The sequence below is a fragment of the Eutrigla gurnardus genome, assembly GCF_963514095.1.
Source record: "Eutrigla gurnardus genome assembly, chromosome: 8".
NCBI lineage: Eukaryota > Metazoa > Chordata > Actinopteri > Perciformes > Triglidae > Eutrigla > Eutrigla gurnardus.
In genome coordinates, this window is record NC_139922.1 from 22,342,127 (window position 1) to 22,359,036 (window position 16,910).

General features: G+C 43.6%; 2 protein-coding genes across 6 annotated transcripts; one reads left to right on the top strand and one right to left on the bottom strand.

Moving 5' to 3' along the window:
• Positions 1 to 376: 376 nt before the first annotated feature.
• tspy (testis specific protein Y-linked) lies at positions 377 to 6,461 on the bottom strand. Of its 2 annotated transcripts, XM_084015292.1 has the most exons (8): positions 5,049 to 6,461; positions 4,862 to 4,939; positions 4,667 to 4,778; positions 3,746 to 3,900; positions 2,999 to 3,075; positions 2,473 to 2,690; positions 2,067 to 2,114; positions 377 to 1,887 (listed from the first exon to the last, which is right to left on the bottom strand). In XM_084015292.1, exons 1-8 carry the CDS (start codon positions 6,012 to 6,014, stop codon positions 1,850 to 1,852), a joined length of 1,692 nt encoding a protein of 563 aa, XP_083871418.1. In that variant the 5' UTR covers positions 6,015 to 6,461; the 3' UTR covers positions 377 to 1,849. The 2 variants fall into 2 exon arrangements, with proteins under 2 accessions (XP_083871418.1, XP_083871419.1); XM_084015293.1 differs by lacking the exon at positions 2,067 to 2,114 and having other exon boundaries at positions 5,049 to 6,460.
• A 357-nt stretch (positions 6,462 to 6,818) lies between these two features.
• On the top strand, positions 6,819 to 15,498 carry LOC311017114 (protein phosphatase 1 regulatory subunit 3A). 4 transcript variants are annotated; one of them, XM_084015277.1, is made up of 5 exons: positions 6,819 to 8,489; positions 11,091 to 11,137; positions 11,418 to 11,503; positions 11,859 to 11,885; positions 14,359 to 14,573. In XM_084015277.1, the coding sequence occupies exons 1-4, from the start codon at positions 7,624 to 7,626 to the stop codon at positions 11,883 to 11,885; spliced, it is 1,026 nt and encodes a 341-aa protein (XP_083871403.1). In that variant the 5' UTR covers positions 6,819 to 7,623; the 3' UTR covers positions 14,359 to 14,573. The 4 variants fall into 4 exon arrangements, with proteins under 4 accessions (XP_083871403.1, XP_083871404.1, XP_083871401.1 ...); XM_084015278.1 differs by having other exon boundaries at positions 6,820 to 8,489; positions 11,421 to 11,503; XM_084015275.1 differs by lacking the exon at positions 11,859 to 11,885 and having other exon boundaries at positions 6,824 to 8,489; positions 14,359 to 15,498.
• The last annotated feature ends 1,412 nt before the right edge of the window (positions 15,499 to 16,910 follow it).

Here is a 16,910-nt window from a genome sequence, read left to right on the forward strand (position 1 = left end):
CGCACATTAAAGAACAGCTGTATCGCAGTGGGGTTTTGTTTGATTCCCTTCTCTGAGGACACGATGCAGCCGAAGCATATCAAAGAGGTGACGTCGCCGTGAATAAATCCCACATGTATGCTTTGTTATTAGAAGCTTAGATGTTGTGTACAGGCAGTGGTTCATTATTTCTCATTAAAGATCACCTGAAAGCTTAAGTACCGCCATTAAAGTACTAAATTATAGACTGTGCTCACTTGTAATTGAAACGAACAAAGTCTAGCCCGAGATGAGATATAATCTGAGCTACACTGCCATCTTGTGGTATAAAAGAAAAGTCCAGCTCGGTGGTAAAACAAAGCGCAGAAAATCCGGAAATGTAGTCAGAGACAGCGAGGTGAAACAACTGCCTATTTTATTAGGTCTGAGTCAAAAGGTGGACATTTATCTTTAAGCAAATAAAATAAACCAAAGCAACAAACAAGTAGGTATTTTTTTTAAACTACAGTGTTCTATAAAACACAGCACACAAAATATAACTTTCTGATCATGAAAAAACTCCAGATTATTTGATAAATTCATCCATGGATTAAACACGTGTACTCGTCTCATCCAAAAGACAATGCTGAAATATTATTTACAGGTCATTGCTAAGAAAAGTAAGCAAATACAAAGTACTAGTTTTGTTACAGTGCACCCCATAATGTTGCTGTGAATTCATCGACATTTACCGACACCGTGTACAGAAAAAAGAAATCCTTGTAAATCATGTAATCATCCCGTCTTAACATATCATGCTCACAGGCATGCCATAATGTGGACGTGTAGAAAAAAACATAATAAATACAATCCTTTTAAAAAGAAGAAGACACAAATCTTAAAACACATTACATGAACACAAATCTTAAATGTTTTAGGAAGCAAATTAATTTAAATTCTAAGGGGGAAAATAATAATAATAATAATACAAAACCCAGCTATTAATTGTAGGAGCGTGACTCAAAATGAGGGAAACCACAGTCAAACTACATCATGAGTTTAAACATCAGAGCTGGTTTACAGATTGTTAACGGGGCGGAGGGCAGTGTGTGAACGTATAGATGGAGAAGGAAAAACACAAGTAGCATATTAAAACAACATTTGTTCCTATTTACTACAGTAGAGTACACGTTTCCTTATACACGGCCAACAATAGGTGTACATTTCTGAAAATCAGTATAGTATGGTTCTTTCAATAAAACTACCACCATGATCATCCCTGAGAACGAAATTTTGGTTCAGTACTCTGAAATGTACTATCAATATTATCAATTTAGCTTGTGACACGTTTGTCTCATCACGTCAATTCTAAAAAAAAAACAAAAAAAGAAACAAAAAAAGAAAAAGGCCAAAACTTTGCCTTGAAATGACCACTTCATGATGCCACCGAAGGCTGCGGCGCAGTTTGTTTGAATGCTAAAATGTAATACCAACGACAAGACGTGGCAACGTCCATCTAACCTACACGCGTGGAAGCTGTGGTACGAAGTCCCAACGCCACTCGGAGGAACCGCCTTGCATAATATGTCTAAGAACCAGTTTAGAAAAAAACATTTTGCAAAAAGTGGATCAGAATACACAGTACTGACTGTATAAAATAGAGGGGAAACAATGCTGCCTTGGCTTTATTATTATAGTTAACCCTGATTTAAAATGATCCTATGTGTTTTAGATACAAAACAGCAAAAACTAATATAATATATATGCATAAAATGACATTGCCCTAGTTCTCTTCCTCTACGTAGGCGTCCTCTTCATCTTCCTGGTCTCTGGTCCCTCGACGACTCGCCTTCTTCATCGATGTAAACCTCCTCTTCCTTTTCACATCCTTTCAGGCCTCCTCGTCGTCTTGCTCGCTGTCATCAGAGGCTACAGAACAAAAACAACAACAAGAAAAAAAAAAAGACATGGTTATCATTTCAAACGATCCTCATCGCTAGGAAATATGACTATTACACCCCAAACTCAAGACTACAACATTAAAATCAAAACGTAGAAAAGAAAATATGACAAATAAGCCCACTGATTTGTTGTGATAGTGGTCTTACCGTCGATCACAATTTCTCCACCATCATCCTCCTCCTCTGGGCTCTCATCTGAGGAGGAGATAGTTCCTGTCTATTTAGTTTCGCCTGTATTGCCCAGACATTAATAATAAAGCTACAACATAAACCGGCTGAATTTGATTCTGACAAGCAACTGGCCTCTCGTTCACAAAATGACCAACAGCAAACACAATGGATTCCAATCACAGAATTATTTTTTTTACGACAGCCACCATTTTCTAGATATGCTGAAATAAGCTTAAAATGTATCTGAATAAAAAGTGATGAAAAAAAATTGGAAAGTGTATCTGCATTATTTTTATTCATACATGACTGGTCTCTGTACCCGAACCAGCCGTGTGGATCAGTAGGGCTTTAGCGGTCTTTATAAGTTTACATTAGCACTGACCAGCGCTTGGCCCCTTCTCCTCCTCTTCTTCTTCGTCTTCTTCCTCCTCCTCCTCCTCCTCCTCTTCGTCGTCGTCCTCTTCATCCTCCCTACTGTGGCCTTGTTCAGCCTCACCGGCTTCCTCGCCGGGCTCGTCGTCCGAGTCGGAGATCACCACACAATCGTCTCCGTCTCCATCTCCGTTACCGTTGTCTGCTGCTCTGGCCCCGCTGCCACCGCTTGAGAAAAACAAAACACACACACACACACATTATTTTGAACACACACTCATCGTTACAGTATGCGTCCCACCTGGTCTTCCCAGAAGGAAAAAAGAAAAAGGAGTGGGGCCGGACTGAAGAGGTGTGGGTGGTGGCAGGAAACCATCGAAGTTTACACATGAACTATAATTTCCAGCACCTGGGGCGGAGAATATTTCTAGGATTTATAGCTTAACAAGTGGTTTGTTCAGTGACTACACACACACACACACAACACTGTACGCGTCTGGGGCTTGAATACACACACGAGAATGTCGTTGTTTTACCTGCCGTTCTCCCTCGGCTCCCACAGTGGTGTGAGGTAGTATCTCAGAGGGTCTCTGTAGAGGTCGTCCTTAAGTATCTGAACACCAGCAAAAGGCTCATTTCAATTTAATACGCTTGGATAAACGTGCTTAAACATTTGAGTATCATGTAGAAAAATGTACACATGGTAACACGTTGTGTTGCTTCAGGGTATCATTTCTGAATTCCTGAATGTGTGCATATCCCTGAATCGAGTTTATCATGAACCGCCAAGAAACTTGAATCAATGAAGAAGAAATGATGTTTTGTTAAAGCATTGACATTTTCTATGTATGAATGAAGCTCTGAAGTGTCCAACTGTTATAGAACCTGTATAGATACAGCTCTATTTATTAGTTATGTTATAAAAACAACCAGTTTAATTCAGCCTATAATAATAATAATATTAATATTAATCATAAAGTTATACATTAATGGGATAATGAGCCAAATATCATCTTGTTTTTGGTAAAGCCAGTAGATATTTGCGATCAGTCTGACTATCGGCGATCCCTGAGATCATCGTGTAGTGACATAAAATGTTACAAAGGTGTCATAACACTGAAAAAAGAATGCAGGCTGGCTGGTCTGAATACATGACACCAGAGGGGTGCACTTTTAAAAAGGGTGACCCGTCTTAACAAGTCTCTATGGTGTTCATGCGGTGGCTGTTCTTTGTGTGCTATAATCGTGACGCTACGTCAGAACGAGGGAGCGGTCAGCTGTACCTGCGCTACATCGTCTTGGCCTGGGTTGCTATGGTCACTGAACCAGCTGAAAAAGGTCTGGTAGACCCCACGCGACGACTTCCTTGGTTCGCTGTGAGCCGTCAGGTTCTGTCCACGATGCCACAGGATGGGGTTGGAGAATGACATGGGAGATCCTACAACACCAGCGGCCAGGAGAAGAAAATGATGATTCAGACTTTAACGGCCATGTAGATTTTAGGCTGCCTCAAAATATGATCAAATTTAGATAACATGTACTAACAGGTGCCCAGCAAGATGTAAACACCTCAGTACAGCTTGATGTGACATTTGTGTGATTAAAACAACTAGTTATTCTATCTTTTTTTTGTCCATTATTTAACCAGATCAAAAACAATGACATAAAATCTCTTTTGCCAAAATTAAACATCATGTGCACATAATTCCATACATACAATAAAACTAAACAATACATCAAAGAGTAAAACCTTAAAGCCAGGAATCAATAGGAGGGATTAAATAGATTCACATAGTGTGTGATACTTATAGACAAAAAGGCAACAAGACATGACAAAATTGTTATGCATTGTTGCAAAAAACAGTTTGTGGTTAAACCTCTAGCCTCCTAAAATAAGAGTCCTTACAGTCCTTACAGCCAAGCCAATTTTTGGATGTAAGACTGGAAATATATCACATAAGACAAAACACACATGTACATGTATAACCTGCCTACAATGGCCTTGTATATTAACATATAACAATGTTGCATCCTCCACATAGCAAGTGAAGTCCAACTGACCAGTTTGTTCAGTGTGCAGTGATGAGTCCTATAGCCTGATTTGAAATATAAATCTCAAAGCTGCATGACGAAACGGGTCAAGTAAGGTCAAAGTTGTGGGACAAGCAAGTCTACAAATGGTAACATGACGAATTCCTTCTTACCTCCCATCCCGAGGTGTAGCTCCTTCATGATGATGTTGTTCTGGAAGTAGGGGTTCCGTCTGAAGTGAAAGCGGATCCTGTAGCCCAGTTTGTTATTCTTGAAGCACTCGATCTGGAAAAAGAGGAAATGTCTGAATTTCGCTTCTGGACATTTGTAAAAGCCAAGCTTTATAAGAACACGTCAGCGCTTCCTACCTCTAGGTCAGTCATGTAACTCAGGGCGTCTTCGTCCGTCTCGTCGATGTGAGCTGAGAGATGAGGATGGTTCAACAGCTGGCACATTGACGTTAAGGGGAAAAAAACAGCAACATGGGTTTATTTCAATTACTCAACCACAGCAGAGGAACGGAAAAAGAGGGACCTTTGTCATTTTTAAGGATACAGCTGTCACCCAGAAGCCGGGAATAGTTTTCGTGATGGAGCTGCGCTGATCCAGATGTGGACGCCGCTGACGGCTGATCTTCAGCTCCAGCCGCTGGTGAAGCCGGGCGCTCTTCTTCTCCAGAGCCTCCAGCCTCATCTGTACCTGTGCCAGGAGGGCCACCGACTGCCTCATCTCCGGGGCCATCTTAACCGACACGATGGCACACTCGCCGTCGTCATTGTCCTCATTGTCTGATGGGAAAGAGGAGCTCGGAGTGGAGGAAGAACCAGATATGGATTCATCCCCTTCGTCTGCTTCTGGCATCTCATCCGCATCTTCTCTGTCGGTGCTATGCACAGATGTGGAGCTATCTGCAGCAGCTGCCTGCGTTCTAGAGCCTGTCCTCGAGGACTGGTGGCCCCCGCGTTGTTTAAATTTGCTCCCCTGTTTCACCTGTTTAGCCTTCTCGGATGAACAAGGGGTTTCTTGGCTGTCTTCCCCGTCTCCTCCTGTGAGACTGGCGAGTGCCTCGGCAGCTGCTATGGCTGCTGAGTCCGTCTGGTCCAGGGAAGCCGAGGGACGGTGCTTTGTTCCGGCTGTCTTCTCTTTATCTACCTTCAGGTTAGCAGATCCGTGTGCATCTGAGGACTGAGGCTTCTCCGCGTTGCTGGCGCCGTGGCCGTCAACACTGGAGTTGTTGACAGGCTGTGCACCGGTGCCGTCCGTGCTCCCTGACCCCCCGTCCGCTTGCACGGCATCTGGTTTTCCCGCACTACCTTTAGATGGATCCTCGCACCCGGCTATGTCTTTGCTCTCGGCTTCACTGTTTCTGCAACTTTCCGTGGCAACCCCCGCTTCCTTCGACGCGTCCGTTACTTTCGTGGACTTGCTCGGGATCACGCTGGCTTCATCGCGGTCGGGCGACGGACACCGTTTCCTCGATGCAGAGTCAGCGGACTGTTTGCAGCCCGTCAGTTCACTCATGCTAGCTAGCTAGCAAAATAGCTAACACGCTAGGTAGCCTGCGAGCACAGCTAAAACAAGCTCAAACGCAGCGGATAACACCACGGAAACTGGCGTCTTTAGATAAACCACTGCGATGTTGTAACTCTGGTCGTAATGTAACCTACATTCTCAATGGGGCGACAACAGGAAGCAGCGCTTCTATTTCTCAGCGGCCTTGCGGAACGTTAAAAGAAAACGAGCAGGCTATTGCTAACGGTAGTTAGCTCCCGTTACCCAAGTCGTGTGTCTTCGCAGTGACGGGCGAAACGCATTCTCACGAGTAAAAGTCCAACGAGGAAGACTTGAGTCCGAATAAACCCACCGTTCCGCGTAACACCACCTTAAACGAAGAGCCCGCGTTCTTTATATTAGTTTATGTTTGCAGTATCCGTTAGCTTACTATCCGTGCACCGACGTGACAGAAAAACAATCCTCCGATTGGCTACGGCACGCCGCGCTAAAATCTCTCCGCCAATCACGTACAAGGGTGTGTGTTCGATGCTAATCTCTGTGGCGGTGGTGTAACTGCGCAGCAAGTGCAACACAAATAATCCTAGTGTCAAATAATTTAAAATATACATAAACATACACAGTGTATATACACATATACAGTATATATATACACATATACAGTATATATATACGTATATTACTGTTATTCCATGACTTCACCACAGTTGCAGTTTATAACTTCCTATTCTTCCATTTGCACAGCTGTTCAAATGTGGGATTTTTTTATTTATTAAGCACATATATCAAAAAATGAAGTCCAGATGTAAACAATGATACTGGCTTTCAATGCAGGCGGTTGACTGGACACACTTCCCGTCTGTGTGAGGATTTATATAACAACACTAATGTGTTTTATTTCTAAAGCCTCCAAATTATGTTTTTTTAACAGTCTGGTTGTTTGTGTCACACATACATATACATCCAATATTAATGAATAAGTATGTTCATTATGTAATTTCCTTTGGGGACTTTAACCTTGACAGTGTAATGGTGATGAAATGCCCAATATCTCTGCTCCTCATACATCCTGATTTAATCATTTCCACCTGATGGTGTCTGCAAAGCTTTTTTAATATACATTAATGGTGTCTATACATCGCTTTTAAATGTGCAATTGGCTGCTATATGATATAACTTTAATAACCCATTTCCAGTAGTGGGCGTTTAGGCAGCCCAAACCAAACAGAACGAGGGGGGGTCGCAGGATTATACCAACGCAAAAGACACATTTGGGGCATGGAGAGCCCTGTAGGTCAGTGCTAAAATTAGACGCGGCTCCTTTCGCGACAGCAGCCAAACTGCGATGCCTAAAGTCATGTAAACCAGGGGATACACTATCACAAGGGCTGGCAGCAAAGACATGTTTCCATGGGTGACATTTAGCGCCACACGTTGACTAGAGAGGCTCTGTGCGTAAACCCTGGGATAGCGCTGGATCTACACTGGGCACTGCTGCGCAAATAATGAGTATTTGGTAGGCTAGTTGGTGTTTTTTTTTTATTTATTTTTTGGAGACGCCATATGTAGGCTACTGTCTTCGGCGCACAGCTTCCATGAGCGCACACCTGTGCTAAATATGTCCTTTTTATCCATACCAAGCCAAGATGGCTATTTCACCACGATTAAAAACGGCAAATTGTCCGAGGAGGCAGAGAGCAAGTCCCCGACGGACGACCAGGATAAAGATGACGATGACGAGGATGATGAGGATGACACCGAGGACGTGCGCCTCATCCCGAGATGCTCCCCGGTGCCCAGAAAGCGAGGCCACTCCATCCACGACGAGACCGCCGAGTACATGCGGATCCAGCGGGCGCTGCCCGCCGGGAAGAGGGTGCTGTTCGCCGACACAACAGGTGGGGATCTGGTGGACGTGAAGGAATTCGTCGCGTTCGAGTCGGACGACGAGGAGGAGTGCGCCAGGTGGGAGGAAGAGGAGGCGAAGTACCGAAAGCCGGAGCGCGAGCCCAGCTATCACGTGCAGCCGGAGTTCAACGCGCCGGTCGGCGACGCGCTGCTGCGGGCGGTGCGCTCCGCCAAGGTGGAGGTGGAGCAGATGTGTCCGGTGGAGGACGAGCCGCTCGCCATCACCGGGTTGGTACGGGTCCTGAACGTCTCCTTCCACAAGGCGGTTTACATCAGAGCCACCATGGATCACTGGGCCACCCACTTCGATCACCCGGCAGAGTACGTCCCGGGATCCAACGAGGGGGACACCGATCAGTTCTCCTTCAAGCTGTGTTTCGCGCCCCCGTACACCACGCACGGCTCCCGCATCGAGTTCGTCGTCCGCTATGAAACCTCCGACGGTGATTTCTGGGCTAATAACGCTCATATCAATTATGCGGTCACTCTGCTCCTGTCCTACGAAGATGATTCGGCTCAGGCGAACAACAGCATTCAGCAAGCCAGAGGTATCCTGAAACCTCCCAAATATTACAGGTAAATCCCCTGTCTGCCAATGGCTGCATAATGCTTGACCCCTGACCTCCAAAGATTGATATTGTTGATAAAAAACCTCAATATGCTGCTCAAAGGTGTCCAAAAAGCAAAGAACTCAGACACTTCAAGGCACAGTCATTTCTGAATGATAATATTTAAGACCCAAGTGTTTAATACTTTGACATATGTTCCATATTAAGCATCAAATCATGAAGAGATCAATCACAAAAGTCCCTGACAGCTGCAGAGCTCCAGTTGCCTACCAATTCCCCGTGAGGTTTAGTGGCTGAAATGAGCATTCAACTTCTTTTTAGAAGTTCTGCCCGGAGACTGGATTTGGCAAATAAGACACATCCAATCTTAAACAAGTTGCACAGTCATAATGAGAGCAGAGGGGTGAGAATCAAAGCCACCGAGCTAAGTTGGTTGAAGGCGTCTTCAGCATCTGCAGTCAGAGATAGCCAGCGTTTTGGAAAGAGAGAGAGAGTACACACCCCCTTCAGAATGCCAATCCCCCAGTCGTGTGTGTGTGTGGAGACGATCAAAATAGGCAAAGGGCAGGTGTCGGTTTCAGGCCTGACGTTTCCCTGCATTAAATTTACCTCTGACCTTTTCTATCAGTCAGGGCAATTTCATCAGAGCAGATTGGCTCCTTCCCCCTTGAGTAGTTGGGAGGCTGGCACTGGCACCGCATCCCGTCCTTATTCACTCCGCTTCAATCAGCTAATCCCAGAGAGGAATAATCGAAATGGCCTTGTTTATTATTACATCGACATGAGAGCGTGTGACGAATCGCACGATGCGCAGCGACGGAGGCCGGAGACGTCAAGAAAAAGTTTAGTCCCGAGTTTGTGTTCACCCATAAAAGGGGTCCCTTAGGTCCGTTTGGAAGCTGAAGGGAGCCAGATGGGTTGTTAGGGATGGATGAGTCACCGGTTGAAAATGGAGGGGGAAGAAGAAACGGTACCGGCGTCCCCACCGTAGCAACCATTATTGACTCATTAGGTGCCTTGAAGTTCACCGATAATTAGATTTGAACACATTAACGAGGCAGCTGGTGGGAGGAAAGGTTGATATGGGATGAAGCGGGTCTACACTACTTACTGTACACTAATGTGAATTAACCAAGGCATTATATGTTATGTTGAGTTTTGCTCAAGGCTCAAACGGTTTCGCATCAACTCGGCCACTGAGTTTTGCAGTGTGACCCCAGGTCAAACAGGGCGCAACAAGTTATTTAATGTGTGAAATGTGTGAAGTCTTTATCACACACCAGCCCACACAGCTGCACCACATCCTGTTTCTATCCCCCCCGACAAAGGACACTCTACAGCTGGAGTTTTCTAAGGGTTTGGACCAGATATGTGCCAGAGTCAACCTCACATGTAACCTTCAAATGCACAATGAAATGCTTCCTGCAGACTTGATTTTCCAAAAAAGGAAGAAAAAAATATATTATCGAGGGTTGCTGCTGTGCTTTCACAATACAGCTTGAAAACTTGTTTACAGGGTGTGCAGAGCTTAGTGACTTCACATCACTGGGCATGTATAATGTGCAGATCTTCCTCAGATCTCTATCAGATTGTAAATCTATCCAGCTGATAAGTTGCTCGTCATGTTCCTGTCACATGCACATCACGCTTCTTGACCTTTAATTCATTTGGCATCCTTTGCAGGACCCTTGGCAAAGATGCAACACCCCCTCGTTCAACAGGAGCACCTTCTTAAAGGAGACATTTCTGTGCCATTCTTTTTTTAAATCAACCATAGCTGAATTCTCTCCACATGCCTATTCATTTATAATGATTTTTTGATATAATCACGTTAAAACACCTGTCAGAAGGCCATTATTTATGTGCCATCGGGCGGGCAAAGAAAGACATTTAGCCCCATGTCACTCGTGTCACCAAAATGTCAACTTCAGCGTAGACTTGGGCTGATTTGTATTGTGCTTGCCCTTTTCAACGACCCCCTTAGTCAACAATACCTCACTCAGTAATTTCCCACCTCACCGTCTATTTTAACAAGCGCTCTAACGAGGTGTGTCATCATCGCTGAGGCGTTTGGCGTTAAAAGGCTCCGCTCAGCCGGCGCAGCTGTTCAGCCACAGAACGGCACACAAAAAAGTACAATACGGTGCAAAGACATACCCGGCCGTATTCAATCAAAATGGCTAGTTCAGCACATTACACAGCCGGACCGCATCAGCAAATATTAAGCCTAATTATCTGTAACAGGTGTTGATGATGGTGTGTGACCACCTTCCTCTGCCATTAAGAAGGTGCCCTCTTCATACTTTAACTTTCAATCTCGGGGGTCGGTGTTGGTGATTGTTGTAGCCGATTCAGATGATGCACGTCTGATTCATCGTTTGGAGGATTTGGCTTCAAAGCCACAGCACAGAAATGGACATTTTAAAAAAAATAAATTAATTTCTCACCTTGTGCATCTGCCCACATATCAACCAGTATGAATGACACTGTATAAAATGACTCTAAACAGTGTGAATATTAGGCCATTTAAAGTGTGTATTATATAGTTTGTCTTGTTTTTATATTTTACATATATTCTTTTATAACTCAAAAGTCTCTTTTCTTTCAGCATGGATGATGATTTCGCTTCAGAGGAGGAGCAGGAAAGGGATGAAGGTAAAGCATGAATCATAATTATATGATTATATTGCATTCGAAGTGGTAGGCTATTGCACAAGTATTACACTTCCATAATGTTGGATTTTTTTTTTAAAAAGGTAGCTGAATCCTACATTTCCCATAGTGCATCTCTGTAGTGTGTTTCATCAGACTCCCCCTGTTGTCTGCAGTGAAATGTCTCAAAGATCTGATCTGAGGCACAGAAGACACGACGCAAATGTTGTTGCCCCTTTAATTAGACTAATCGGGCTCTCACAGCATGTTTATTTTACACCAGCAGAAGAAGCAGCGGCCTCCATGTCAGGACTTGTCAGACCCGTACCCATCTGCCCGGCCATCGTACAGCCGGAGATTGACATTGAGGTAAGCGTACAACTAGAAGAATGGGAAAGAAAGGAAGTTGCTTTTAATGGAATACATGTTAATTGTCAACAGGAAAGTTCCTCTGGGTTATTTTCTTCAGGACCTGTCTATGACCTGCAACAGTCAAAATGGTCCATTGCGTTTACCCATTGCCCAGCAGAGGATGCATATTTAAATTGCGTGTTGGGTTACGGTTCAAATGATCTTGATTTGCATGCACTTGTTGACAAATTCCCTTTTAACAGGTAAGCAGGTTAAGTGCTTTCTCCCTTTTACTCTAATCAAACATAACAAACATTTCTGTTCAACTTTTAAAGCTCATCATCACTGGCTTGGTTGTTTATATTGTTCACAGCTCATTGAAGCTTCGGCAACAACTTAGGTAATATGTCGCTTCTCACCGCTGTAGCACGACTTCCGTCCGCTGTCTTCCTTGTCGGCTTCTCATTGTTTTCGTTATCTCGTGATGCATGGCGTCCAAGTTTCTGCACCTTTTTTCCCTTTCAGTCATGTCTATACGTGTGCATTATTTGTGATTATGACATGTGATTATGGTGTAAATTGTCTGTATTGAAATGTTACTGAAATTAATTTCAAACCTCACTGTTTGGCACAATCACTGTGATATTAATAAGTTACACACTGCTTTAATTCATCTATACAAAATTATGTTTTTACATTTCTACACGGAGGTTATGTGCCAGACAGTAAAGCTAATCTTGCAGATCTCATTTTGTTGTCTTTGGCGGCACCTATGGTGATAAAGGGTAATTACGGCTCAATCACTATTTTGTTACCTTATTCGTTGCTAGACTGACTTCATAGACATTTATTGAAATCAAAATATTGGAGATTGTTACTTTAAATGCTCCTTTTCCAGCCTGTATGCTAAGCTAAGCTAACTATCTCTGACTGCAGCTTCATATTTAATGAGCAGACATGGATCTCCTCATCTAACGCTTGGCAAGAAAGCGTATAAGCATGTTTCCTAGAATGTGAGCTAATAAGTATCAGTAATGTTCGATATGGTGGATGAGAGCACTGTTGAGCTGCTTAAAACTAGGATTACCTGGGGGTTACATTAGCTTTAACCCATTTCGGCAAAACAAAAGTTGATTTTGGAATATTTCCACACATAAACCATATCAGACTATAAGAAATCTGTTTTTCAAAATAAAAGGTAAGTGATTAAACTACGTCAGTCGGCCTAGAGTCAGTCAAAAAGTAGGTTATGACATTCCACCTCCTGACAGATCTGGTATAAATCTCTTTGTTTAACATCAGTTTGTTTCCCCTCGGTCCGACATTCAAATGAATGAACCTGTTATTTGTGTATGAACATCAGCTACTTCCAAATGTAAATGTTCTCCTCACTCCACTAGTCATCCAGCATACTTTAAGAATGTGATTCGGGGATTCAGACCTAATCGTTCCTGACAAATTAATTCTCCCAATTCTGTGTCATAATTCTCAAGTTAAATTGTTCTCAGTATAATTGCCAGCAATCCGCACTCATTTTGTGGCGCTGTAAAATCATTTTTAATAGATTTACACAAAGCTCTCTCTCGAGACAAAAGGAGAGTAGTTGCTCTAAATTTATGCAACATAGAATTCCATTAACAAATATGACTTGTACGTGTATGTTTCGCTTGATTCTTATTTCCGCCAGGAGATCATGTATCCGGTCGCGTGTATGTGTTCGTCTGTGAGTGTGTCTGTCCGCGGCTAATATTGCTTTTTGCTGGACCCACAGTTGCTGTGACTCACAGTTTTTGCAAACATACTTTATTGAAAACATCTTTTATTGACCATTTTACACCACCTGGACTGCTGACTCACTACTCTTGGGAACGCAAGGGATCAACAAGTGCTTCAGATTGGACTCTTCTTTGGAAAATCAAACATTACAGCCACGGTCTGCAATTACCACCGCCAAGTGCCACCCCCATGTAGACTTTCTGTTTGTGTTTTTTTCTTGTTAACGTTATAAACTCTTCAAGACCAAAAGCCAAGTTCCCACGTCGCCGCCTACTGCAAGTGGGTCTAGCCCCGAAGGTAACAACAAGGCTCACTTAAGGTGGGCTGGCCATTTTAGCAACAAGCCACTCTTCTGAGCTATGCTCAGATTTATGTTTTTTCTTCAAAAAGTGAATTTGTGACATTGATTACAGCATGGGTTGTTTCAAACAGGGCTGGAGTACTAATGGCATCACGTGATTCCAGTAACGGTTATATGTTCACTATTGCTAAGCAAATGACTAACTCAGCTACAGTTAGCTGTTAGCAGATTCGTGTTTGGCCAATGGAGCTAACAGGGCTAACAGAGCTAACAGCTAACAGGGCTAACAGAGCAGGGCTGTAATGTTTTGCCCCCAAAAAGAAAATATAAAGTATAGCAGGATTTTCATCTGAAAACATGAGAATAACGTGGCGTTAAATCTATCTTAGCTCTTCGGTTATTTGTGTTTTATGTCTCTTGGTCTTGTTCTTCTGGGCATTGAGCTCATTTCCTTCTCCCTTGGATGCCCTCATGCTGAAAGGGCTCCACTTAAAGGAATATATATTTGGACTAAATCCCTGTACTCCCGACAGGATAAGTCAAAGCATTAAAATACACATTTTTACCAACTGTTTTGTTGTATGTAAGTCAATGCCATCATACTGCCTGTTTTGTGTGCTTTTTTTCCTCACATTTACTTTGTCAGCATGGGATCCATTTCATGGAAAAGCATTAGTATGCAGTAAAATGCTTTTCCTTCCTCTGTGTGAGATGTTAATGTGGAATACAAATCTTTTCCCCTTTGTCTTTATACTCTGCTAGCTGTCACTGTTGTCTCGCTGCTTTACTTCAACAGATTGCGGCTCACCCATCTGGTCCGTGCGTCCCACCCAACCAAGAGCTTCCATCTGTTGACGGCACACCGTCCGTGCACACTGTTTCCCCAGGTGAACAATTCGCTTACATGTCTTCCGGGAGCACGCTTCAAACTAATTCGCCCTTTGTACTCTGTGCCAGCGAATCGGTGCAGCCGAATAAGTCGCGGCCTTTACCCAGACTCCACTGTGAATTAGGCAACCAAACGTCAGAGCAGCCCATAGAGAGTAGTCCCTGTGCACTGCCGCCGGCTCCACCTCCCCCTCGGCAACACGAGTCAAGGCCGAGATCAGACAGCTCCCGAGCTGGCGGAGAGGAGATTCCTCCCTCAGAGGAGATTCCTCCCACCGAGGCCCCGTCGGAGCGTCTTCCTACCGCAGAGACGAGTCTGTGGCCAACGACAAGGGAGGACGGATCAACCGGCAGCCGTCCTCGTCTTGAACTGCCCACTGAGTGCGTCTCTGCTCCTGGTGTGACTCAGGGCTTTGAGCGAGAGGTTGCGGTGGGATTGAGTGAACTTGCTGGATTATCAGAAGGTTCCAGCAGGTCTGCAGCAGATCCCGAAGGCAGCACGCCCGCACTCTCGTCTCCCGAGGCCGAGAGTGAGGCCTCTCTGGGAACAGAAGGTGAAGCTCCACCACCACCTGAATTCACGGGCCAGAACTCGGCTCCCCCGTCCGCTCCACAGATTTCCCCCGACGCGTTATTATTCGAGAATCCACCAAACACGCCAGAGGTTTATGAGTTCCAGTCTGAGCGAGACGCAGGCAGGAATCTGATCCCATCCATCATCTTTCTGAGCGGAGTCGTCTCCCTCTCCATCGTGTTGCAGGAGCCCAGCGCCCTCTTCATCATCGGACTACTTTTGGTCCTGCACCGTTTGTGATGTGCCAAAAAAAAAAAAAAGTTCATTCTGATCGGTTTTCAACAACAAAAAAGTGCCTTTTCATGATTCCAAAAAATAAGCCAACGAGTTAAAAAACAACACACACGAGTCTCCTGTTGAAGTTGTGTATCACTGTGTTTTTAGATTAGGAAATGAAAGGGTACAATTTATGAGTGTTTCCAAAGTCCAATGCAAGGAGAAAGTAATTACACAGATATTTTCTTGCGTTATGTGTTAAGTAATAAGAAGAGTGGTCAATTATTAACAACATTAAAGCACAGTATAGATGTTTTGTGAGTGGTCTGTAATTACTTTTTTCTTGTCATGTGGAGGTTGTGTATGTGGCGTTTTTATCTGACTTTTTGTTTTTCAAAAGCGTAGCAAATGTTGTTGTCTAACCTCACTGCCATGAATTACATTTGGTTAATTCCAGATGTTGTGTCTTGAATGAAGGGACAAAGCGTTACAATTGTGGGAAACTTGGAATGGAATTTTGTTTACAAATGCGAAGTATTGAAGTGAAGTATTTTTTGCCTTAATGAATAAAAAAACAACAACTTATGGTAAATGCAAGTTTGAAATGGATGCTTGAGGGACAAAAGTGGAAAACTGTCTGATGTCACATATTTATTCTTCACTAAATGTCTTCCTGTCAAACCCACATTACTGTTGTTGCACAACACAACATTTTATAGCACTACTTTGACAGCAGAAGTACTGAATGACATGTTTGAAGTGATTTTATTTTTTGCAGTGTATTGCCATTAAACGATGGCCCTATATCCTGTATCACTGTGCCTCTCCAGTTATTCCTTTGTCTTTTCATTCGCCCTTCGTTTGTGCACGATTCTTCCGTGCACACAGCGATGACACTGCAGCGCGGAGAAACTGACACATCACAAAAATAACATCAGAGCCTTCGCCGTCTCCGGAGCGCATTTCGGCTTCGCTTGAAGTGGAAATATACACAGACGGCAACATGAGCTGCAGATAGAAGGCAAAGGTCATGCATTGCACTGAAGTCATGGTGTCACAGAGTACACAGCACAATTGTAAACTGAGATCCACGTTTTTTTAAAGGGACCTTCTCAGGGAACCTCCGATGCTGAGATGTCACAGACTTATTCTGCTGTGTCGTGACAGGAGGAAAGAATCTTTATTGTTCGACCACGGGAGCCTTTATGAGTCATATAAACTACTCTGGTGTTTTCCTGCAGGATCAGTCTCCCATATCTCACATCAACTTTATTAACCTCAAACCCACAAACGTCCTTAGATGTCAGGAATCCTTTGAATTTATGTGGATTATGTATTAAAACGAAATTATTAATCAGAGCACACTTTCTTTTCATAGACTTGTGTAGGAAAAGGGTTGGGAGTGATTCATTTGTGTGGAATGGATTAAAAATGTAAGCAGACTTAAAAACTGACCCAAGGAGGATAATCAGCGTGAATTCTACAGACATTAGCTTTGAAATAACGAACGCCTTTTAATGCAGTAGGCCGCTGGAAGCTGTTCAGCAGTGATTTCAAAAGGTTCTGTGGATGTTGTGACATTTTGACCAAAAAAGCAGTTTACGGGGTTTATTTTCTCTCTCTTAGTTACTCTTTCCCGTTTGTACCAGCGGAGATATTCCATCACGAGG